The following is a 22812-nucleotide window of genomic DNA, read 5'->3' on the forward strand; positions in this document are numbered from 1 at the left end:
CTAGGGAAGGCAAAGTGGGATAAGTCGGGAAAAGATACAGCCCTTACAAGAAGTTTTTTTTTTCCAACCAGCACAATTTGCTTGCCGTTTTATTCATCCATTATATACAAACAAAACCAATGAGCAATTCAAATTGTTGGTTAATACCGTACAACAGGTGAATGGCTGCAAAGTATTCGAAGAAAGAAAGTCGCAGACAATACTTTTATATGGATCATCTTTCACAACGACCTGCTTCTCTAAACATCTCCAGAAGTTTGTCCGACGCCTTTCTTGTGAACGTTAACGTTGCTTTTTTGTAATAGTTGGGTATCAACTGTATATTGTTGATAACGTCATCAAGGAGAACAGCGCTTATTACGGTGGTCGCTGGTGCGTCGTATTTGAGGCTGGAAAATAAGTTAGATGAAATGAACCAGAGATAAATGAAATAGTGAACAGATTAGCTAAATTGTCACACCTGACAAAGTGCACGTGTAAGTGAAAGAAGGATGGCTGATAGTGGAAGTAGGCTCTAATTTGATCTGGACGCACTCCATATTTCTCACGAATAGCAGTCAAACTTTGCGTCCGCAAATTCTCTAGCATTGGAAGATCATCAGCAGTTAAATCACTGAAAAGATTCAATTTTGATAATTTCTTGCACTAAAGCCTCAAATAGCAAACTTTCAGAGCTACAGAAAAGCATTCAGTTGGAAGGGATACACAGTGAGAAAATTAGTTGATGTCAAGAATGATCACTTATTTGCACTATATTTTTAGGAAACAGAAATTTTTGGTTGACACAACTATTCCGCGCATGAAATAATGCTGCACTTCGAAGAAGTTTTCATTATGCTAAGTTTGTAAGACAAATCAAATGTCTTAGTACCTCAGCGTTGACGTCCAACGAGAGACGCTACAATGTAATTTAACAGGAAGAGGATTTTGAAGGGAAGTAGACAAGTAGAGAGAAAGGAGAGAGAGGAAGAAAAAGTGAGTTCTGCATTCAAAAAGGAGAAAGATTAACTTCGGAGCTCAGAGTAGTAGCATCGTCAGCTTTCCTGAAAAAAAAAAGAAAAAAAAAACAAAATCACCGAATGGATCGGACTCCTCTCCGATGAATCATTGCCAAAACGTAAAGATTCTCCAAAGCAATGCCGTCCCACTTAATGTCCGGCGCTAGGATGAAACCGTTGTGTGGATCAGGATCTTCATATATTATTCTCTCTGCTTCCTTTCTCTTTGATAGGACATTGTACACCCACTAAAACAAAAAAGATCCCGCAGTGAAGCGAAACAGCCATCAGTTTCACCTGCAGATTCATTTGGTACTTTTCAATGTACTCCACAGTGATGGTGAGGTAATCTTCTGCTGTTTCACGAATGACAAACTTTTCCTCTTGCCTATATTTTGCGATTACTTTATCATCAGCTGGGTATACTAACTGGGACTTCACCACTGAAACAGCAAATGAGTGTTAAAATCGAGCAGTAAAACAAATTTAGAAAGATAGACTATAACAGTACCATTCAGATGTGGAGGAATACTGACGTCGTAGCTACCAAAAATATCATTCTTAAGAATCTCAGTTAAATCTGCAGACTTGAGAATAGCAGATATATCCTCGGCTTTCTCAGAGAAAGGGGACTTATTAAGTAGAAGAACTCCCTTTTCTCCGTTAATATGCTCGACTAGGACAAACAAGGACTAAAACATTAATCAAGTCAATATTCGTACACCGAAAATACAGTTAGAGTTGTAGGAAATACATAATACCTTATGGGTGGTATCGGAACCTAAGATTTCTTGGAAACAAGCACTTCGTAACCATTCCTGTGCCGTCTGTTCCACTGGTTGAACGCACTCTTCACAGGCTGTTGTTCGTTCGACTGCGACAACAGCCGACTCTCCGTCTATTTTCATTCCTGACAATGAAAAAAATTAAGAGAATGTTAGTTTCCAGGCACACATAAAAAAACCCACTATGTCACACAAGTATGCAACTTCAAACAATGAATTGCAAACGTCTATCTTATCATTACAATTACTACTGTTACCACCAGAACCATTAATAGCAACTATGAATGAAGTGTTCAAGAACAAATTCCAGGGTAAAATGTAGTTGGGAGGGGGGCGCACTCTGACGCACCCGAATCGAACTGCTTTCCTACTGTATTTCGTGCGATTATTTGAGGCGATTCATTGCGGGAACTTCGGCTGTGCCAGTACTGTACCTGCACTCAAACCGCGGAAAAGGTATTGGAGCACGACAGGTGCAAAGACATCCATAGGACGCGTTAACAATTCTCGTCGTTGAATCGTCCCCTCTCCTTAATGGGCGCCTCTAACTTGCTGACTCTTCGTGAATTCACTCAGATTACTGATTACCACTCGGCCGGAGCTTGCATCGAAGTCGGAGGAATTCGGCGAATGGCTCGCTGGTCGTGGATTGCTGTGGAAGGAGCGACTTTGCCCCAACTGCGGAAGTCCTCGATGTTAAAGTCGCGAAGTAGACGAATGTGAACAGCCTTCATAAGGGCTAACCAAGCGGCCACCAACTTGCGAATACAAATCGGAAATGTGGATAAAGTGTGGATAAAGTTGCTGCATGCATGCTTAAATGACCGTGGATTCCTATGGAGTTCATTTTCAATTCTTTTTTTTTCTTTGGAAGTAACACGTGATATGAATTAGTTATTTTATTTCCCGCAAACTTATTCGGAGTAAAACGTAGTTGGGGGTGACCGATCAGTGGCGCTCTTATTTCTGGAAGTAGATAACTAAATGAGTAGAGGCTTTAAGACCTAAGTATTAGATATTATTATTATTGGCCCCACATTTTCACAACTACATTTTTCCCCTTGTTTGGAAGACTTGGTAAAGTTAAAACGGTAGTAGTTCCAGCTCTCTCTTCCTTTTCACTAAGTAGCTTCAACCTACATATCGTGGATAAAAGTTATGCTTAGGTTTTAGCGCCTCGATGATTCAGCTACTCAATTGTGCTTCATGATCTTTTTTGCGCTCTGAGCGTTGGTCAATACTGGCACAGTGGAAGTTCCCGCCACGAATCGCCTCAAACAATCGCACGAAATACAGTAGGAAAGCAGGTCGATTTGGGTGCGTTAGAGTAGCCCCCAACTACATTTTACCCGAATTCCAAGTAGTTCAATGAAGAATTCGCCCATACTAGTTGAATTATAACAGTCCGTAGAATCACCTACGTATACAATGAACTGGAATAGCTAAACAACTTGACAAGCACCACTCATAAAAATGTCAAAAATCGATAAGAAAAAAATTCCAGAATAAGCCACTGGAGCCCGGTCAATTAATCCTGCAAAAATGGGCAGAGTCTTAGTGCACATAGTAGAGAATCCGTATTAACATTATTTGGTGGCCGACGTGCTCCAAAAAGAGTTAGAGCAGCCGCAACGCGCCTGCCGTGAATTTCTGTTTATCAGTAGGAGCACAGTGCAGTGATTTGACTCGTGGTCGGATCCAATGGTGGGTTCAGTGCTTCTTTTTTATTTGTCCACTTATTCAGTTGGTAGATTGTTCATGGAAAAAGGGGAGATGAGCAGGAACTCTGTGGGGAGCTCCGTGCTTAGAACGATTCCGCGGTACAAGTGGCGTTTAACTGTGCGCGGCCAGAAATCTAGAGACAGGCGGAGTTCGTTTCCATCATTTTGTTTTCGACCACTCGCAATAACTTCTTCTGGAAATTGATGCAAGATTGATTGAAGAGAGAGTCAAAAATCGAACGAACTTCCGCTATATGAAGAAAAAGACGTTTATTTGTGAATGAGTTGGAATTTCGACTCGGTTTGTGCTCCTGTAGCAATTGTCCGCTTTGTGCAACTATTTCATATGAATTTCGCTTGCTAGCTAGCTTTAGGAGGTCCTTCATTTGCTTTTTTTCTCTCTGGTCGTCATAAGTTTATATTTCATTGTTGTTACCTTCTATTAGTTAGTAATTTTTTATCATTGTTATATTTTATTATAGATGTCCGGGCTCTCGCGAGTGCTCACTCGAATTTCGCGCAGACATGTTACAACAAAACCTCAGTTAGTTTCCAAATCCCACCGTCCCTGTTCAATTTCTACTTGAGGGCATTTTACAAATTATTTTATGGTTGCTGTTGTCTTCTGAGATAAAAAGAAATCGACTTTGTTGTGGTTCTCTTCACAAATTGGTTTTAGCCATCACAAACTTCTTACGATCTCGCTTCGATCATTCATAATTAAGTGATCCACACGCTATATGGAGAGAAATAAATCGACTTGGAAGTGAAGGAAAATGGGACAACATCAACAATATGCCGAAAGCATTTTTGTTTGGCAAAGCCAAGAAAGAGGCGTATGCTGCTTACAACGCTATAGTGAGCCTCTTTTTTTTCGACGTTAATAACATTGCTTCACTACACTTCCAGTCTTGTGTGCTTGTTTTTAGAACCACAAGACCGACATTTGGTCATCTTCTCCCTATGGGCAATTCGCAAAAGGCATTTTTAGGCTTGCTGTAGCCATATTTACCATTCAGGTTAGTTTATTATCTATCTTATTCTTATTTATCATTTGCTCGATATTCGATACCAGTCTGAATGTACGGCTAAAGCCGGACTTCAGATTTTCGGTGGTTTTAGCTTCGCTCCCCTTCACTGATCAATGGAAGTTAATAGTAGTGGTGTTTTCTGTAAAATTAGATGTGTTTTTTTTTAACAACGCTTTCCTTCTCTTCTTTATATTATAAATTAAGGCGAAAGATTACGGAGTTTTCCTTCTAAACGCGTCAATTTTACATTTTGAGAATATTCGACTATCAGTTGCAAACACTCCTTCGATGCCAGAATAATATAGATACAATTTGAAAAGCATTACTCAAAGTATGGGTATTCCTCTTGATTTCCCCCAATAGTTCTCACAGAATGATGTTTTAACATAAAATGACGTGAAAGACATCATTCTACTGATAATGATAACGTTCCACGTCAGATCACATAAACATCTTGCTACTATTTAAGCAACCGTTTGCATGCGTGTTTCCACTTTCTGAGAACGGCATGCTACAAACTTGAGGCGAACGAAGAAGGAAATAGGTACGTGGAGGAGCCATAAAGCTGAAAAGCAAAGCGCCCGGTGGCCACGGCTATGAAACGGCTGCAACCATCTGTTTTTTGCGTCATGCACACGAAGTTATTGCGCACCAATCTGACGCCGGTGGACCCGTCGCACCCCATATTATAGCTATCTGGCGCCGGCGCACCAATCCGACGCCGGTGGACCCGTCTTACACCATTTTATAGTTTTCTGGCGCCGGCACACCAATCCGACGCCGGTGGACCCGTCGCACTCCCTTCTATAGGTGTCTGGCGCCGGCACACGATTCGGACGCTGGTGGACCCGTCGCACTCTCCATATTATAGCAATCTGGCGCCGGTACACCAATCCGAAGCCGATTGACCCGTCTTACACCATTTTATAGTTTTTTGGCACACCAATCCGACGCCGGTGGACCCGTCGCACCCCCCTTTTTGAATTTCGTGACTGACACACACAGAATAAGCCCGTTATTATATACATGATGATCACGATCATGATCATGATGACTTACTTGACCTACTTTGACTTAATCGGCGGGTTGATGTCATCGCCTGACGCGATCACCCGCATCTTCGCCGAGGTGTGCCGTCCTTGAACACAGCTCTGCCCAACCTTCTCGATCTTCTGCGAGAGCTTGCACAGAATCAATCCATTCGTCGCTACTCCATATTAACCTTACGTCTCGCCTGAACTGCCTATCCACGGCGAGTGTCCTCAGGTCCTCTTTCACCGCCTCACTCCGGAACTTCCGTTTTCGGCCAGGTGGCTTCTTCCAACTCGAACCCGGGAAACTCTTCAGAACTCGTTGAACAAGGCGATCTGCTGGTCTCCTTAATATACAACCAAAGAAGCGAAGACGATTTACTTTAATCACTTTCGATGGCGGTGCAAGATGTTGGCATCTTTCACGTGTCATCTGCCGGTATACCACATTCGTTCTGCGTAAAGATCTTCATTTTGGCACACCCTAGGCCAAAAGTAGCCAAGTAGCCATCTAAGCAGCTTTCGTTCCCTGCAGTCAAGCCTCTCCTTAACCGTAGATGGTGCTGCCCAAGCCTCCGATCCGTACATCATGATGGGGCGAATTGCGGATAGGTAGACACGCAGCTTGACTTCGTTGGTGATGGGGGTCGACCACAGGCATTTCGTTAAGGAGTTAAATGCAGAAGTGGCCTTAGCGCATCTTTGCTGAACATCTCTCTTATAGCTGCCATTGTTCTTCAGCGTACAGCCTAGGTAACAGAATTCATCGACGAGTTCTATCGGTTGTCCGTCCACCTTAACTCCCGTTCGAGGTCTCGAAGATATCCACGATTCAGACAGGTGCTGAGACAATGTCGGCTGGACACTGGTCGACTATTCTTCGCATAATGATGTCGATGGCGAAATTGAACAGGAAGGGTCCTGCCACTGCCCCTTGTCTTACTCCAGTTACCACTTCATACTGTGTTGTACATCCGGCTGGTGTTCGAATTGCAGCAGTTGTTCGTTGATTCATGTCAGCAAGCAAGCGAACGAACTTTCCTGGTACTCCATCGGCGCGGAGCGAGTTGAGAAGACGGCCTCAGTGAGGAGAGTCGAACGCGGCTTCAAAGTCTAGAAACGCTAGTTGCATTGGCACCATGAACACCGCTGCCAGATTTCGATCACTCTCCTGACGATGAAAACTTGGTCAATCGTAGATCGGCCAGGAGGAAAGCCAGCTTGCTCGTCGCGCGTTGTTTCTTCGTTTAATGAGTCGGTCCAGGATAATGCGCTCCAATACCTTGTACATAACAGGCAGCAAAGAGATTCCTCGATAAATCCTGGGGTCCGTGACGGATAACTTCTTGTGGAGGGGAATTATGATAGTGTGTCTCCACGAATCAGGTATCCTTTCGTCTATCCTTTTTTAACGGATGATCTTTGTCATCTCACGAATCCCAGACGGAGAAAGATATTTTAGCATTTCTGCGCTAATCCCGTTGTCTCTGCCAGATTTTCCATTCTTCATTTTTTGGAATACAGACCAGGACCTCCGACAGGGTCGGTGGCTCATCGTTAACCGCGTATATCGGTCTATGAACGTGTTCGAGTTCAGGAGCTGACGGTGCTAGCCGGTTCAGCAAGGTCTTGAAGTGTTCCTCCCAAATTGGAAGGGTTGCTTCACCGACAGCTACCCCATTGGCAGTGTTGAGGACGGGGGAACATCTTTTCATTTTGCCGCTGTGCTGTTTTAGTGGAGCATAGGCTTTCCGCGGGTTCCTGTCCTCCCACGCCTTCTCAAACTCCATCGCTCTTGACGTCCACTCGTTATCGCGGTCTTGTTGCAGTTGACGACGCATCTTCCTTCTAAGAAGCTTTTCCTGGTTGAAGTCACCAGCTCTGCGCGCGACACATACAAAAATGTATGTGGAATTTGTTTCCGCAGATGCAAGAAAAACTTCTTCCGCGGCAATAGAACCGGGAGCGTTTCCCTTGCAGCATCCTGGATGCACTTTGTGAAGGAATCCGCATCGCTAAGCTTCTTCCTGGTCCGTACTCCAACATGAATAGACACAGTTGGCGGCATTTTGTTCTGCATTCATCGTCTTCAGACCTGCCATGTCGATTTTCGGTTGAAAAGGAACTCCTCGGTTTCTCTTGTGGAACCGTATCTTGAAGCTGAGAAGAACTGGACGGTGGTCAGAGTCGAACTCTAGATTTTCGGATATCTGACTGAGGAATGTTCCTCGCCAGAACGTAGTCGAGCTGAAGCTTAAGAGTTCTCATCTTCCGCTTGGGCTGCTCTTCAGGCGTTAAAACGGTTGACCCCTGCCACGTGAGCTGATGGCGTCGATGATTCCTCTTAAGCGTTGATGCGATGATGAGGCCCGTCTGTTCGCACAAGTCGACCAGACGGTCACCGTTGTCCGACGTGCGCTCCGCTGCATAGTACCATTTTCCTAGCACATCGGATTGCTGTTCGAGTCCCTACTTCGCATTTGCGTCGATTCCGACAATGACCACCTGCTGGCTTGGTATTTTAGACATCAACGCATTGAGTTCATCATAGAAGGCGTCCTTACTGTTGTCCTCAGCGGTTTCCGTAGGTGCGTGAGCACTTACGATCCAGAGTTTACGTCCTCCGCGATCCCACAGTTGTAAAAAGGCGCATCTAGACGACGTTGAGCTTAATTCCTCCACCAGGTTCTTATAATCGTTCCTCACAGCTATCGCGCAGCCACCTACTTTGTTCTCATCAGCATCGCCGGAGTATGTGGTGTAATTTTCGATGCTGATGACGGGCCGATCTCTCATGCGTGTTTCCTGCAGTGCAGCAAAAGGCATACAGAGATATCGCAGAAGTCTGGATAGAGCGGCTTGTTGGAGTTCACTCGATAGTGTTCGGCAGTTCAGCGTGACGAAACGAATGGTTGTTGCCAAAGATTCCATGCTCCCTTCAAGCAGTTAACCTTTCAGGTTATGGGCTTTGGCGGTGTGCTGGATGACGGCACCTTTTTGCAATGTATGGGAAGCTTTCGCCATATAACAGTGCAGGTTATATAGCTCGTACGTTCCCAATGCGTACACTCGAGCGCCTGATTGCGTTTAGTTAAAGCAGGGCCACCACGTGCAGGTAGCAATCAGACTCGTATACGCGGCCCCGATCATGATATGATCATCATGATCATGATATTAACTTTATCATTGGTTTCCCATATTTCCCTTTCATCTCAGTTCATTCGACATTGTTTTTTCTTTCATTCATTCTCCTTGGTGTGCTTGTAACTGAAGTATTTGCACTATGCTGTTTTCTAAAAAACGAACATTTTTAGGCAGCAGTATGGGTGTATGAGTTGGTTATTCCGGAAGAACACCGACTTCACTATAAATATCGCGCGAAACATGAACATGGTGATGACCATGGACACCACTAGGTAGTGAACTGGTTGCTTCTGATGTAGTCGATGGTTTTATCGGTAGATCACGAGATTTGTAAAGTGTTAAGATTACGATAAATAGGTTTTTTCTGCTGTTTTCTTCCATTCCCTCATTTTCTTACATCTTTTCTAGGAGATTCTTGGCAGTTGTATCTCCAGAATGATTAAAAAAAAGAAATCAAAGAAAGCCATCTAGTCCTTTTCCAATAGTTTTCTTTGTGGATGGCGTGCGGAGGTCTATTACAAGCGGTTTATTCAACAAAAAAAAGAAAACAAACTGCAGTCCTTTAATTGTCGATGGCTTGAGCACAACAAAAACGCCGGCCAGAAAAGGAGTCATCCCGATGGGAAGTTTGCTCCATGATGAAAAAAGTAGGAATTTGGCAGAAGTGCTCAATGTACGCACTTCAAATCCTCTTCGAAACGAAGAATAGGAGCAGCGAAATATACGGAATCTGATGTCAAGCCTTGACAAAGAAGCGATGCTTCTGGCTAGCTAAATTTCAGGGTTGTATTTCCACAAGCTTTGTGCAGAAACCATAGTCAGATTTCGCTTTGCCAATTTTGGACTGGCACGAAAAAACAGAAATCCGTTTTGAATACAATGCGTCCTCATTTGGTAGTGTGTTAACGCCAGCTAGATTATAGCACAATTCTCACACAGACAGCGAAGCTCTAAATTGGTTAAATTATCAAAATGTTCACCATTCTATCGAAGGTTCCTAGACCACGTAGGAAAAAACAGTACAGAGACTGAATTCACAGTTCTAAAAGGTTCGCTTATGTATATTTCCTTCGACAGTTATCTCCCACTTCATAACTAAGTTCGTAAGGTGAGCTGCTCAAGCCCAAAATTTTCGGATGGCTGTTTCAGCCCACTTTAACCGACTACTGACGAAGCGAGTTTTACCTCCGCTTCTGATTTCATGTTTCTTGGGAAGGAATTTTCAGGGAAGTCGCTCATCGTTCCTTGAAATACTAATCTATGACGATATTGTAGAAAAAGCGGACTATGAGAGTTTGAACTTTTCTTTCTTTGTACGGTTGTACTCATAACCATATGCAAGCTCTTTCTCATTTGTTGGTAAGTTATAGCTGATTCTTCACTGCGAAGGAAGACAGCATTAACTATTTTGGGAACTTTTTTAAATGTAACGGTAGCTTCCGTGGCCACATAAATAAAATCGGCGCCGTATTTAAATATGGATTATTCACCGAAGTTGTTTGTTTTGTGAATTATTATCTGCTTATTTGTAGAAGTAGAAATGTATTCAGAAATGGTGGTATCACATCTCACTCTTTAGTCCGTACTCATCTGCATAATCGAATTTCTCTCTCTGTAATCTGCCCTCGATGTTGAAATGATGCATGATATGTTTTCTGCGAATTCACCCGTCGAATATCGCTCCCAGTATAAATTCTGGCTTGATTCACCCTTTCTACTACTTTTTCCAAGTGTTTCCATGCTAACCTTATATTATTCTTTCAAAAAAATCTCAGAAAATTTGAATGAAATGGAAGCAATAAATGATAGTGAAATAATTTGAGAAAATAGTAAGTAAAATAGATCAAAATATTAACTTTCGGCAGTGACAGTTTCTTTTTGAGATTCTTTTATGTGTTTTGCATCTTTGAATTCCACTTTTTTCTGTAAGCATCCACGTCTTGGCCTATTTTTAATATTATAAAATGTTTTTTCATTTCCAAGATACACGAAGTCGCTTAAGATTGACATTCAGTGTGTGTGCGGAAGCTTGCTGACGAGACGTAAGTAAGTTTGCGCTACACAGAGGTTAGACAAAAATAACGTGAGTATCTCAAATCTTTGGCTTTACTTTAAGCTTGACTTGCTTCTCGTCTACGGTAGATTACTTCGATCGCTGGAGCTCCTGTCTCAGATTAATGCAGCTTGACCCCTTTTATAACAACCCATCCAGCCCATAACTTTAATGAAATTTGCGATGTTATCCGGGCACCATACGATGTTATTCGGGCAATTATGTTGAGCTTCATCAAATATCTAATCCAATTACATTTTTCGCAATCTCTATGCAATTTCACAAATGTGATAACTTATCGGTGCAAAGGCTATGAGGGTGCCGATATGTCAGCCAGTGTAAAGCCGCCCTTAAAAGTTCTGAAAACTTCTTAGCAGTTATGCATATGTAAATAATCATATATTCATGTAACTATATTAACTATATTATTGACTCCACGTTCATAGAGCCCGAAAGAAATATCTTCCTTTGCATCAGTCCAACACTTGTGCACACATTCCACATTCGTGCGAAAAAAAAAGATCTTACTACAGTAATTAACTATGAACAAAGCATGGTGGAACGAGTTCTTATGCATTCTGTGCTTGGGAGTTGCAACAATGTGTCTTATGACCGGATATGATACTCAGTCCTTCATTGTCGAGTCAATTCTTCATTCCGTTCATATGCGGGAACCATCGAGCATGGATAAACATGCAGGTTATTATGGGTAAGCAGGAAGTTCCCGTTGAATTCTGTTGTTTATGTTGTTTTTCGTGCGTTTATTCTATGTACATAATCTATGCACAGCAATAGTGAAATTATTTGTATTTTTAATTTGTTGTTGAATTGTTATTGAATTCATTTAGAGTAGTAACGAGTTATTCACCGTTTCCGAAGACAAGGTAAAGTCAAAAAAACCGTGTTATTTACTTGTCATAGATGGAGTTTAAAAACCACTTTTGATGAACTCATTGAATAGTACTGTGACTGTGACTGAAAGTGTTTCGGAGCAAAACATGACTGAAAAGAGAACGTCATTGTTGAAAGTGATTTTTTTTTGGGCGCTTTCCCCCCATATGTAGCTAGTGCAGTGCGGAACAGGGCTAGTGCACTATGAACCCAAAAGCCACACAAAGAAAGCAGTTCCAATAACAAACAATAAACGGAAAGGAAATTTCTAAAAATTCAGGCAATCAATGCTATACGCGGCGTATACGCTTGCGACCTTATTCGCTCCTTGGGCTTGCTACCAAATTGGCTCAAAATGGACACTGTTCGCTGGAAGTGCGCTCTTCACTGTATATCAAGCCGGTTTCTTCATGTTGAATTCGTATTACTACTATGTGTCACAAGCTCTTATGGGCATTGGCTTCGCAAGTGAGTGAGCGCGTTCATTTCTGAAGTATAAAATCTTGATAGTAACACCGTAGTAAAACCGACTTGACTTATGGTGCAACTGCGGCAGCGCTTGAACTGATGAGACTCCTGCTCATCTTTGCAGTATGACTGCAGTTAAAGAGGGGTCCCATTGCGACCTTTCGCGTAATTGTGCCACAAGCAAGGTCATTTTAAAGGCACCACCCCACGAATTTGGAGTTGAGGTGATTCTTAAATTATTTTTATTCAATGGTATTCACGTGGGTTATGCCTATACGGGTTCGTAGATTGTGGGGAAGAGTGTGACTCCGTCCAATTCTTCCTGAATGTCGTAAAAAACGGCCCGGGAAATGCAGCTAGTGCACAAGGCTGGCGCGCTCCAATAGAACTCGTTGTAGAAAATAGCGGACCGGTACTCTTGAAATCGAATCTTCCGAGCCGTTTTTTACGCGATTAGGAGGGAATTAGTGTGATCCCATCCGTTTCTGCAGTCTACGATCCTGTATAGTCTCTGACTATCGGAAATCCATATCACGTCAGATTCGTGGGGTGATGCCTTTAAACGAACTGTAATTTTTACCCAACAATAGACAACTTAATTGATCAATAATGATAAGTTTAGTGTATTACTGTGGACAAGGTCTCTACATGTCTGAGCACTCTACACGAGCATCGATCGCTCGTAACTCAACGCTAGTCAGCGCAATTGGGAACTGCAGGTCAATTGCGAGCTAAACTCTTCCAGAACCTTTTGAATTTACTTCTAGAAATTGTTTTCAGTATGCTTGTTGGAGGAGTGGTCATGTTCATTATTTTCTACATAAGAGAACAAAATAAGGGTGCAAACGAGATGCCTAGTGCTATTGATACACCAATCTATCGGTATGGTTCACATCGTTATCATGTTTTCAGTAAAAGAAAACGCCTGTTATACTTTCCTCCGCCCGATCACGCGCAAGGGTTTCTCAGTGGCTTCCTTTCTTGCGAGGGACTCGAACAGCATCGTATCTTTCTCTGAACGACTTGTTAAAGAGGTCTGGAAATCGTATCAGATCTTAATGTAGTGCGCTTGGTATCCGTAATATCCAATCGCTCACGGCTCTGATCCAGCGATTGTCGTTGAAACACATCACTTGTCGGGCCCATCCAGTTTTACCTTCCTTGACATAATCGGTAGTGTATTTGATCTTCGATCGCTGACGGAGAGCCAAACTTCGAACCTCCTCTTTCAATTGATACTCCTAGTACGACTCGTCTAATTGAACATCGTATGACGTTGACCGTTGAAACGCCCTGGTCCCTGATCCGCTCGTTTCCTTCTGCAAAGCTCGGAAGTCAGACCGATCAATATGCTAATTTTCTGACCTAGATAAATATAACTTGAGTACTCCTGATAAATTTGTTGTAAATGGAGTATCAAGAATCTTACCGTTCCTCATGAACATGCTCTTGTTTAGATTCAGGAAGACCTATCTTTTTATATGTTTCGTCAAATTCGACCAGCATTCGTTTCCCCTGCTTGATGCTTGGTGTTATCAGAAAGATGTCTTCAGCAAAGCGAAGATGGTGCAATTACCTACCATCGGCCTCCACTCCATTTCGTCCCATTCCAGTTTTCGCATTTATCACTTTTTAAAGAGCTTGTAGATGACGGAAACGGAGCAAAATGCGCGTTAGTTGCCGATGTCATTTGGAGGCCCCTTTATGTACAACAACACAGTTTTGCTGGTCTTCCACTGTTTAAGAACCTTGCATTCCAGCAGGTAACGTTTAAAGAGCTTCGCCAAAGCGTTGATAAGAAAAGCGTTGGCGGAAGATTCTTCGGATGTTCAGATCATATCATATCGGGACTGGATACCGTACGGCATGATAGCATGTCGAACTTTCAACGGGAGAACTTCTAAAATAACATTTTCGCTTTCTCTCAGGGGATGAGTAAGTAAGCGGATATCTCTGTCGAAGAGATCAGAGTAGAAGTCGTTGATGATTTTTATTACTCTTCACGGTGCAGTCTTTCTTCTACTCGGGTTCCGGAGGAGTCGTCTTCCTCTTGCGATTGACGAATTCTCGACGGGCTTGCTCCTTCTAGACTCTGCAACTCCAGCCCAGACTATTGCTCTTCTCTCTTCATTTTCTTTTATCGCCTCTCTGCAAAGCTTTGCGAACTTGAACGCAGGTGTCTGATTGCCTGCGTCTTTTGGCGGTTTTAAAACTCAGTCTTCCTTCTCAGTCGTAAAAATGTCCAACGAGGCGATCGTATTCGTTGTCGATATTGTCCATTACGGCATCTTCCCAAAAGCTGGGTATCGTAGCGAAGAGATCTCAGTTCATGATAGTTGTAGGGCTTCGCTCTCTGAACTTCATGACCTCTTCTCTTTGAAGAAGACGATGTCCGATCCCGTGCAGAACTTTGGTTTAAAAACATATGGGCAGGTTCCAGGCCTGCAGTCAAAGTGACAATTTATCTCCTTTTTCCGAATGGACCGAAGGAGCTGTTTTGCTGGAGGCGACTCTGAACTGCCTGCAACTTTGTACTTTCGAGTCGTTTGATTGCAGACTTATGGAGGGGCCGACGTGCGAGATACAGTTGTTTTATAATTAATCTGAACAAAACAGAAGTAGAAAATCCATAATTCGCATCAAGGAGGCACAAGGTCGCTTTTTGTCTGCGTTTAGCCTCTTATCCGCCCTCTTAGAACGCGCCACTTTGTCGCGCAACTTCCCAGGTGTGGTCAAAGTCAAAGTGACAATTTATCTCCTTTTTCCGAATGGACCGAAGGAGCTGTTTTGCTGGAGGCGACTCTGAACTGCCTGCAACTTTGTACTTTCGAGTCGTTTGATTGCAGACTTATGGAGGGGCCGACGGTGTGGTCCTTCTGGTGAGGGAACCGCGTAGAATAGAATCAATTAGTTGTTACCAAGAATGATGCAATACTAACTAATGCTTTTTAAGATATATTCTTTTAAGGAATTTCCTGAACAACGAGATATACATAATTTATGGAGTTCTTCTGACGTTTTCCCTTGTATCAAATGCTATTTTTGCTGGTATTTCGACGAAAAAAATCGACGGATGCGAGAAATTGGAAAACATAGACAAGTCAACGTTCCGGACTCAACTTGGTAAGCTCGCGGTGATAAAAGAAGTGAGCCGCAAATTACTGAGAGCAGAATAAGTGGAAATTTCAGCGAATATCATAGATACGGCTCGCGAACCGAGAATGATTTTACTTTCGAGTTTCTTTGCATTCTACGGGTTTTCTGTATCCTACTGGTTAGGATCCTATCCTACAACGTTTGCGTTCTCGAAAGCGCTCTCAAAAAACGTCTACTTACCAGCTTACTACAGCTTTATGGTGGGTCTCGGAAGTGTTACCGGTGAGTTGTGCTCGTCCTTGGTACATCGAATGTGTTCAACCCGGTGAGCGCGATGTAAGGTAAGAAGAGAAAGTGCGCATCAGGGAAGCTAGGCGGCAGACACGTCGGCCCTCTCCTGGCACACATTCGGTGCTGATTATATTTACGGTTAGACGTTGTTCAAATATGTAACTATTTAGTCGGCTTCTACATTGCCATTTTCGACAAGTGGTTCCCCAATTTTGGTCTAATTCCAACCATGGTAACCGAAATCCTTCTCAGCGTCCTAATGTACTTTCTAACAATTGCATCAACTGCTAATTTGTCCACTATACAGACAACTGATGATATGTCTATGTGGATTACACCATCGTAGGTTTTTTCGCCTTCGTTTCACCTATCCGGTTGTGGGCGGTACCCTTACCTTTATCTACCTTCCTAAACGCTTCGCTCATCTTGCGCTGAGGCGTGCTATAGAGCTGAAACTTCTTGGAAAACATCGTACGCTTACGATGTTGGATTCACTATCAGCATCCATTCACTTCATATAAGTGGAAAGCGCAGCGAGCAGGCCATTTTTGCCACTGCTTGGACAACAGATCCCGCCCATCGTACATAGTTGAAGTTAGCTATAGAGGCAGTCATAAAAAAGGTGTCAATAAGATCAATTCAATAATGTCAGCTGTAATACTATGCCAGGGTTACCGTATGCTGCATACTCGGGCTGTTGAACGGTGCGATTGACTGCTGTTCTTGTACTATGCGTGCTTTAATATGCACCATTGCTGTGCCGAGGAAACGACTCCAAGCTTACTCCTTAGCAAAGCTATATCAGGTATTTATGACAAATGATACTTTTAAATATTGTAAATAGTTCATGTTGGTAGAAAAGACACCGATGTTTCTACGGTCGGCCAGAACAACAGTTCAGAACAGTTCAACCGAACTAACGCGACGCGTTCGCGACAATGGCGTACACTTGAGCAGTGTGAAGCACCCGTTGGCCGGTATCACAATTTCGCTAAATTTATAAGATACTCGGCGCACCAGTTTCTGCCTTTGCGCGGGTACGCGGTGTTAGCGCGGCAGAACAGTTCTGTGGTGACTATGCAGTAACCTTTTTGTTGCTTCCGCAAATAAATAACGGAAAGTGCTAAGAAAAATTCTTTCAATCTTGGGTTCGGCAATGCGAATTGCTCCCGTTCTTGATTATGAAACACCTACACTATTCTACGTGCTTAAAGGCGTCACCCCACGAATCTGGGATGGTGCGACTTTCAGGTGGGTTATGCCTATACGAGGTCGCAAATTGTGAAGAGAGGGATGATTCCGTCTATTTCTTCCTAATTTCCGTTAAAAAAAAACGGTCCGGAAGATGCGGTGCGTGCACAAGGTTGGCGAGCTCAATTGAACTCGCAGGAAACACCGCCCCAGAACGTTGGAAGCCGCATCTTCCTGGCCGTTTTTTACGGCAGTTAGCAAGAAATGGACGGAACCATCCTCTTCCCCATAATCTACGACCCCGTATAGGCATAGCCCATCTGAAACCCGTACCACCCCAGATTCGTGGGGTGATGCCTTTAATGCTATCTATTGACAACCGTGACCTATTTTAGTCTGCCGCATCCTGTGCTGCGTACTTTTTATCACCCCATCTTACTGTACGATCATGGATGATGGTTTTAGCAGGTATGTATATCTGCACATTTACATTTAACTACGCTTTTTTTCTAGACATTTTAGACATGCCTCCATCTTCTTTCTCTGTGGTTTTCTTAATGGGGGGAATTTTTCTCAGTGGTATATTACAAATTTTGACAGACACCAAGACAAAGATTAAAGGCAGCACAACACGAATCTGGCGTGGTATGGATTTTCGTTAGAGTATACCTATATTGGACTATAGATTATGAATATAAGGGTGGTTCCGCTCATCTCTCCCTGCATCACTGTAAACAGACGGCTTCGGAATGGTTCCTTACGACGTCCTCTATTGCAACGCTCCACCCTTACGCCTCGCCCCCGCCTGCGATTCGTCGAATGAAACGAATTGCCTGTCGGAGGATCCGAATGGATTTTCGAGGTTCCGAAGCTGTCTGTTTACAGTGATGCAGGGAGAGATTAGAGGAACCACCCCTGTATTCATAATCTACGACCTGATACAGGTGCACTCCAACGAAAATCCTTACCATACCAGATTCGTGGGGTGATGCCTTTAAAGTAACGGAGCTGAGGGTCATGGCGATCTATCTTGACTTTGAATTGTATAAGTCAACAACTTTAAAACTGGAGTTGGTTGAGTTTAAAGTTGAACTTTCACTTCAGTGGAATTATCCTTATATTCGCATTAGAATGACCTGAAGTAAGGAGAAACTTCCTGGCCCGTTGCGATCGAAGTGGTGCCCTATACTCTGCAGTCCGATTGCAGCAAGCAGCGGCCCAGCCTCGATCGCAGCAGCTCTATCCGCCCATCACTTCGATCGCAACAGCAGACTTCGGATTGTTTTGACCCGAATAAACTTAATAGAGGCGAAATTTAAGGATATCCCTTGGTTCTGGATAAGCTTTTATCTCTTGTATTGTATTTGTTTGGAGTTTTAATTTTAGAAAAAAAAAACCTTTCTTTCAGGAATCCAAGTCTTCTCATCAGTCGGTTTTATCATCGTTTCAAAACAAATTTTGAAAGAAGAGCTGATTCAAAAAGAAGGACGAAGAACCTGTTCCCAGAACAAAATTAGACCAGCGGTTTAACGTTTTGATCTCGTGGTTTTTTCTATAGCTGGATAAAGCCATGGATTTTATCTGTTTAATTTAATTTTATTTGTCATTACAGAAGAAATATCGTGTTTAAACTTTTAATGAAGCAAGGTACGTAAATCGGAAAGCGTTACGAATACTATGATATCATAATTCCGAATTTCTCAAGTGGTCACTTCTCCACTGCTTCGCGCTCTCTTCCTCTGCTGCCGCTGTTGGTATCGTGAAGGTTTTGTCTTGGATTTTCTACGAGCTTTTCGCAAACTTCTATCAGAGCTTTGCGTTGTGGTCTCAGTTTTTACTGAATCCATACTACTTTTTGTTTTCGAAATATTTTCTGCTGATAAAAAATCTCCTTGATTTGTAGGGATGAAGGGTGTTCCTACGAATCGCCACCATTTCTCTCTCTGAAATGAATGAGAATCTGTTGTACCTAGATAGTTTCGGATGATTACACCTGCTCTGATTAGTTGATTTTGATCACTGAAATGAATACGTAGTAGATCAAAAGAGCAAACCGTATAATTATATTTTGATATTGGTTTTGTGAAAACAATTCGTTTAGTGTTCTTTCTCTCGTGACGTCTTGGAGCCTTCACTGAAGTTATGTCTGCAATAGCAGGAATTACAGCGGCGGAGTAATCCGTTCTGAATAGAGTACAGATAACTTTTAAAAAATAGGTTCGTGCGAACTCTTCCACCGTTCTTTTATTTTTCGCCAAGGAAAAAGTCATCCCCGTTTCATAGTAAAAAAAAAAGTTCTAAGGAAATAATCATCGGCGGTTATCGTAGTAACAACAGGCAAATGTGAATTGTGAATTGGATTACAGGTGCAGTGCTGAACGCTTATGGTTCTATCCTGTAATTTGGGTTAGAACCAGAACTACCCCAAAAGAACAAAGTTCAACCGGAAGCAAAGAGGGCGAGTTCAGTGCGCAAGAATACATGCTTTGAATTTGTTCAATCCGGTGAGCACCAAGCATATGTGTAAAGGTAACAGAGTTTCACGCCCATGTAAAGGTAACGATAGTACGATGTTTGTCCCTTCATTTCCACGCCGAGTAGCTTGCTAACGTTTATCTTTAAACACACTTAAATATGACAGGAGGTTCAAAATATATGAGGAATCACGAGGTACTCCGTTCCTCGCGGTGCGGTTCCACCGGTACCAGTCGCTCACTCGCCACTCGTGTACACCCAAACCAAAAATCTTCGGTCCTCATTCTGAAATCCCGCTCTGAGCCCTTTCGACGACTCCTTGCCAACGTGTGGGTTCGGCTACAAACGCACTTACGTCCGGGAACACCGTTTCGAAACGCTACCGTCTCGATGCACTAATGTTTGGGCCTTGCCCTCTGGTCGGACCAGATGTCCAGTCGCTTACTGTCGAACCTCACCTCTCCGCAGACCACCAGGCAAGGCAAGTTGACAGACTATCGCTCTCTGTCCCAACTGTGATCGACCTCTTCATGTGGAAGGGATTTCCGCGGCATGACATCTACTGACATTTGACAGGTCCCTCCACTTCCTTCTATCCTCTCCTAGTCAAGGGCGCATCGCGCTCAATAGATTGAACATATTCGAAGCCGATTGCGTGTACGACTACATTATAGTGAATCCTCGCAGGAGATGAGCTTTTAGTCGACTTCTTACAAATTGTGGCAGGCTCATATGTGATTAAAATGGCTTTTCTGCGCCTTCACAATTTTCTTGAAAAATACTAACGGTTGGAGTTGGAGTCGTAGCATTGATTTCCAATCTCTTGATCAAAATCATTACAAGTAAGAATCTAACTCACCACTAAGATTAATCATACTTCGCACAGAGTTCCCAAACAATAAGGGTTTGTTGAAGAACAGTTTGTCTCTTTTTTGCAGATCATTTAGATCGGCAAAAGGATCCAGTATTACTCTGAGAATTTCCGTCATTAAAATCAAATCAAAATTTTTTGAAGAGGAGAGTACGGTATTGTTGGTACGGTGGCTAGATCGAGATTTCCTTCATCCACTTCCAGCACGACCTCAGCGTTTAATGGAAGGTCTTCTGCGGTGTCACTGTCACACTGAAATGCAAAAGCGTACAATCGTTAGCTATGGACGAAAATGTTGATAGAATTATAAAACAGTGATCTATGATGTTTCAGTTCTAAACTCTAGTTTTTCTCATATTTCTAACACAATCTTACGTTGTCAACCAAATCCCGCTCCTCAATCCAGAACGGTTTACCGCAAACGATCACTTGGCCATCATTATCGTTGTTTCCAGTGACGAGAAGGTGACCCATTTTCGTTCCCTTATTGAAATTTGCCTCGTCAGCAACAGTCTAAAAACTGGAACTAGAACTACGAGACTTAGAGGTTGTCTTTTTACCGGTATCATCATGGTTGACCACATACAGTTAGTGGTAGCGCAGAAAGAGTTTCATCTTGTGACACGTCGACAAACACCTTAAGAGTCAATCATGAAAGTTCGACTTCGGAAAATCATGGTACTAATACCTCATGTGGTCCGTTCCTTCTTCTTTCTCCAGATCCCACTTTCTTAGGACGAGGGAAAGACACATCCCCTTGATTGAGCTGCAAAAGAAAGAAGGTGGTTATGAAACAACTATCGATAAGATGAAGGATATGAAAATACCATTCCTTTCAGTTCTTTTTCTGCCATTCGCCTCTTTTCAACTCTAGTTATGAATCGTTCCATTGTCGGTCGTCTTATTGGGCTACTTGCGAAGGTTATCATCTTGCGTGTGACTTTGCCGCTGAGGTCAAGAAAGCGATCTAGTGAAGATTATATCAGGATCTATGTCTCAGAAAAGGCTAAGTTATTATCATAAAATGAGTGCCGCTATGACTCAACGTTTCAGGTGAAGCCAAAGGCAGCATACCACGAATCTGACGTGGTGAGGGAACTCCCGGCAAAAGCTAGGGATAGAGTTGTAAATTGCGGAGTCAGGGATGGTTCCGCTCGTCTCTCCCTAATCATACTAAAAAACGGCGTGAGAACCGCTTTAGTTCTTACGAGGAACGTTAGAACGCTCCCTTATGTATACGTTCTAACCGTCCCAACCGCTGCGCAGGCGGATGCGGTGCGGCCCTCAACATACCTCCTCCCACTCGAGCTGTCCGCAGGGTTCACAGTCGCGCGAGCATCGCCGCCTGCGCGGCAAGCGTTTTGGTGGTTATTGAGTGCGCGGTTGTGAACGCCCAATAAGGCTATCCGCATCCCAATACGGGTTCATTCGTTTTGGCGCACCATTTTGTACAAGAGGTTTGATTGGAGTGCGCCAGTCTTGTGCGGCGCCGCATCTTCCAGGCCGTTTTTTACGGCAATTAGCAAGAAATGGACGGAATCACCTCCCTCTCCGTAGTCTCCCATCCCGTATACGAATACTCCACCTGAAATCTGCACCACCTCAGATTAGTGGGCTTTAAGAGACGGTCCGAGGCGCGATTTGGCGGCTGCGCAGTTTTGGTGGTTACTGACTGTTCACAACAGTTCGCTCAATAATCACCAAAACCGCAGAGCCGTCAAAACGCGCTTAAAACAGCTCTTAAAGGCATCACCCCACGAATCTCGGGTGGTACGGATTTTAGGTAGGCGACGTAGATTATGGGGAGAGGGATGATTCCGTCCATTTCTTCTCAATTTCCGTAAAAAAAAACGGTCCGGAAGATGCGGTGCGTGCACAGGGTTGGCGAGCTCAATTGAACTCGCAGGAAACACCGCCCCAGAACGTTGGAAGCCGCATCTTCCTGGCCGTTTTTTACGGCAGTTAGCAAGAAATGGACGGAACCATCCTCTTCCCCATAATCTACGACCCCGTATAGGCATAGCCCATCTGAAACCCGTACCACCCCAGATTCGTGGGGTGATGCCTTTAATGCTATCTATTGACAACCGTGACCTATTTTAGTCTGCCGCATCCTGTGCTGCGTACTTTTTATCACCCCATCTTACTGTACGATCATGGATGATGGTTTTAGCAGGTATGTATATCTGCACATTTACATTTAACTACGCTTTTTTTCTAGACATTTTAGACATGCCTCCATCTTCTTTCTCTGTGGTTTTCTTAATGGGGGGAATTTTTCTCAGTGGTATATTACAAATTTTGACAGACACCAAGACAAAGATTAAAGGCAGCACAACACGAATCTGGCGTGGTATGGATTTTCGTTAGAGTATACCTATATTGGACTATAGATTATGAATATAAGGGTGGTTCCGCTCATCTCTCCCTGCATCACTGTAAACAGACGGCTTCGGAATGGTTCCTTACGACGTCCTCTATTGCAACGCTCCACCCTTACGCCTCGCCCCCGCCTGCGATTCGTCGAATGAAACGAATTGCCTGTCGGAGGATCCGAATGGATTTTCGAGGTTCCGAAGCTGTCTGTTTACAGTGATGCAGGGAGAGATTAGAGGAACCACCCCTGTATTCATAATCTACGACCTGATACAGGTGCACTCCAACGAAAATCCTTACCATACCAGATTCGTGGGGTGATGCCTTTAAAGTAACGGAGCTGAGGGTCATGGCGATCTATCTTGACTTTGAATTGTATAAGTCAACAAC

At 43.3% G+C, this 22812-nt stretch overlaps 7 protein-coding genes across 12 annotated transcripts; 2 read left to right on the plus strand and 5 right to left on the minus strand.

Annotated features, from left to right (window-relative positions):
- Positions 1-100: 100 nt before the first annotated feature.
- On the minus strand, positions 101-1906 carry RB195_014742 (uncharacterized protein; the record flags this gene model as incomplete). Of its 2 annotated transcripts, XM_064205135.1 has the most annotated exons (7): positions 101-165; positions 232-389; positions 461-613; positions 1077-1246; positions 1296-1441; positions 1510-1690; positions 1760-1906. In XM_064205135.1, 7 exons carry the CDS (start codon positions 1904-1906, stop codon positions 101-103), a joined length of 1020 nt encoding a protein of 339 aa, XP_064061016.1. The 2 variants fall into 2 exon arrangements, with proteins under 2 accessions (XP_064061016.1, XP_013291414.2); XM_013435960.2 differs by lacking the exon at positions 101-165 and having other exon boundaries at positions 215-389.
- Positions 1907-3484: 1578 nt separating this feature from the next.
- Positions 3485-8982, plus strand: RB195_014743 (uncharacterized protein; the record flags this gene model as incomplete). 2 transcript variants are annotated; one of them, XM_013435959.2, is made up of 5 exons in its annotated part: positions 3485-3487; positions 3987-4048; positions 4230-4362; positions 4434-4523; positions 8881-8982. In XM_013435959.2, 5 exons carry the CDS (start codon positions 3485-3487, stop codon positions 8980-8982), a joined length of 390 nt encoding a protein of 129 aa, XP_013291413.2. The 2 variants fall into 2 exon arrangements, with proteins under 2 accessions (XP_013291413.2, XP_064061017.1); XM_064205136.1 differs by lacking the exons at positions 3485-3487; positions 8881-8982 and adding an exon at positions 4740-4835.
- On the minus strand, positions 5628-5999 carry RB195_014744 (uncharacterized protein; the record flags this gene model as incomplete). Its single annotated transcript, XM_064205137.1, has 1 exon — positions 5628-5999. One exon carries the CDS (start codon positions 5997-5999, stop codon positions 5628-5630), a length of 372 nt encoding a protein of 123 aa, XP_064061018.1.
- Positions 7039-7407, minus strand: RB195_014745 (uncharacterized protein; the record flags this gene model as incomplete). Its single annotated transcript, XM_064205138.1, has 1 exon — positions 7039-7407. The coding sequence occupies one exon, from the start codon at positions 7405-7407 to the stop codon at positions 7039-7041; it is 369 nt and encodes a 122-aa protein (XP_064061019.1).
- Positions 8036-8497, minus strand: RB195_014746 (uncharacterized protein; the record flags this gene model as incomplete). The annotated part of the gene is made up of 1 exon (XM_064205139.1): positions 8036-8497. One exon carries the CDS (start codon positions 8495-8497, stop codon positions 8036-8038), a length of 462 nt encoding a protein of 153 aa, XP_064061020.1.
- A 2323-nt stretch (positions 8983-11305) lies between the features above and the next one.
- On the plus strand, positions 11306-18230 carry RB195_014747 (uncharacterized protein; the record flags this gene model as incomplete). Of its 3 annotated transcripts, none has more annotated exons than XM_013435958.2 (10): positions 11306-11472; positions 11935-12122; positions 12745-12841; positions 12903-13004; positions 15091-15245; positions 15312-15500; positions 15680-15851; positions 16179-16314; positions 17096-17168; positions 18109-18230. In XM_013435958.2, 10 exons carry the CDS (start codon positions 11306-11308, stop codon positions 18228-18230), a joined length of 1401 nt encoding a protein of 466 aa, XP_013291412.2. The 3 variants fall into 3 exon arrangements, with proteins under 3 accessions (XP_013291412.2, XP_064061021.1, XP_064061022.1); XM_064205140.1 differs by having other exon boundaries at positions 11372-11472; XM_064205141.1 differs by lacking the exons at positions 15091-15245; positions 15312-15500; positions 15680-15851 and having other exon boundaries at positions 11372-11472.
- Positions 18231-18400: 170 nt separating this feature from the next.
- Positions 18401-20975, minus strand: RB195_014748 (uncharacterized protein; the record flags this gene model as incomplete). 2 transcript variants are annotated; one of them, XM_064205143.1, is made up of 8 exons in its annotated part: positions 18401-18643; positions 18755-18846; positions 20035-20147; positions 20201-20298; positions 20422-20559; positions 20633-20683; positions 20735-20812; positions 20874-20975. In XM_064205143.1, 8 exons carry the CDS (start codon positions 20973-20975, stop codon positions 18401-18403), a joined length of 915 nt encoding a protein of 304 aa, XP_064061023.1. The 2 variants fall into 2 exon arrangements, with proteins under 2 accessions (XP_064061023.1, XP_064061024.1); XM_064205142.1 differs by lacking the exons at positions 18401-18643; positions 18755-18846; positions 20035-20147 and having other exon boundaries at positions 20170-20298.
- Between the last annotated feature and the right edge of the window lie 1837 nt (positions 20976-22812).

The sequence above is a fragment of the Necator americanus genome, chromosome V (genome assembly GCF_031761385.1).
Source record: "Necator americanus strain Aroian chromosome V, whole genome shotgun sequence".
Lineage (NCBI taxonomy): Eukaryota > Metazoa > Nematoda > Chromadorea > Rhabditida > Ancylostomatidae > Necator > Necator americanus.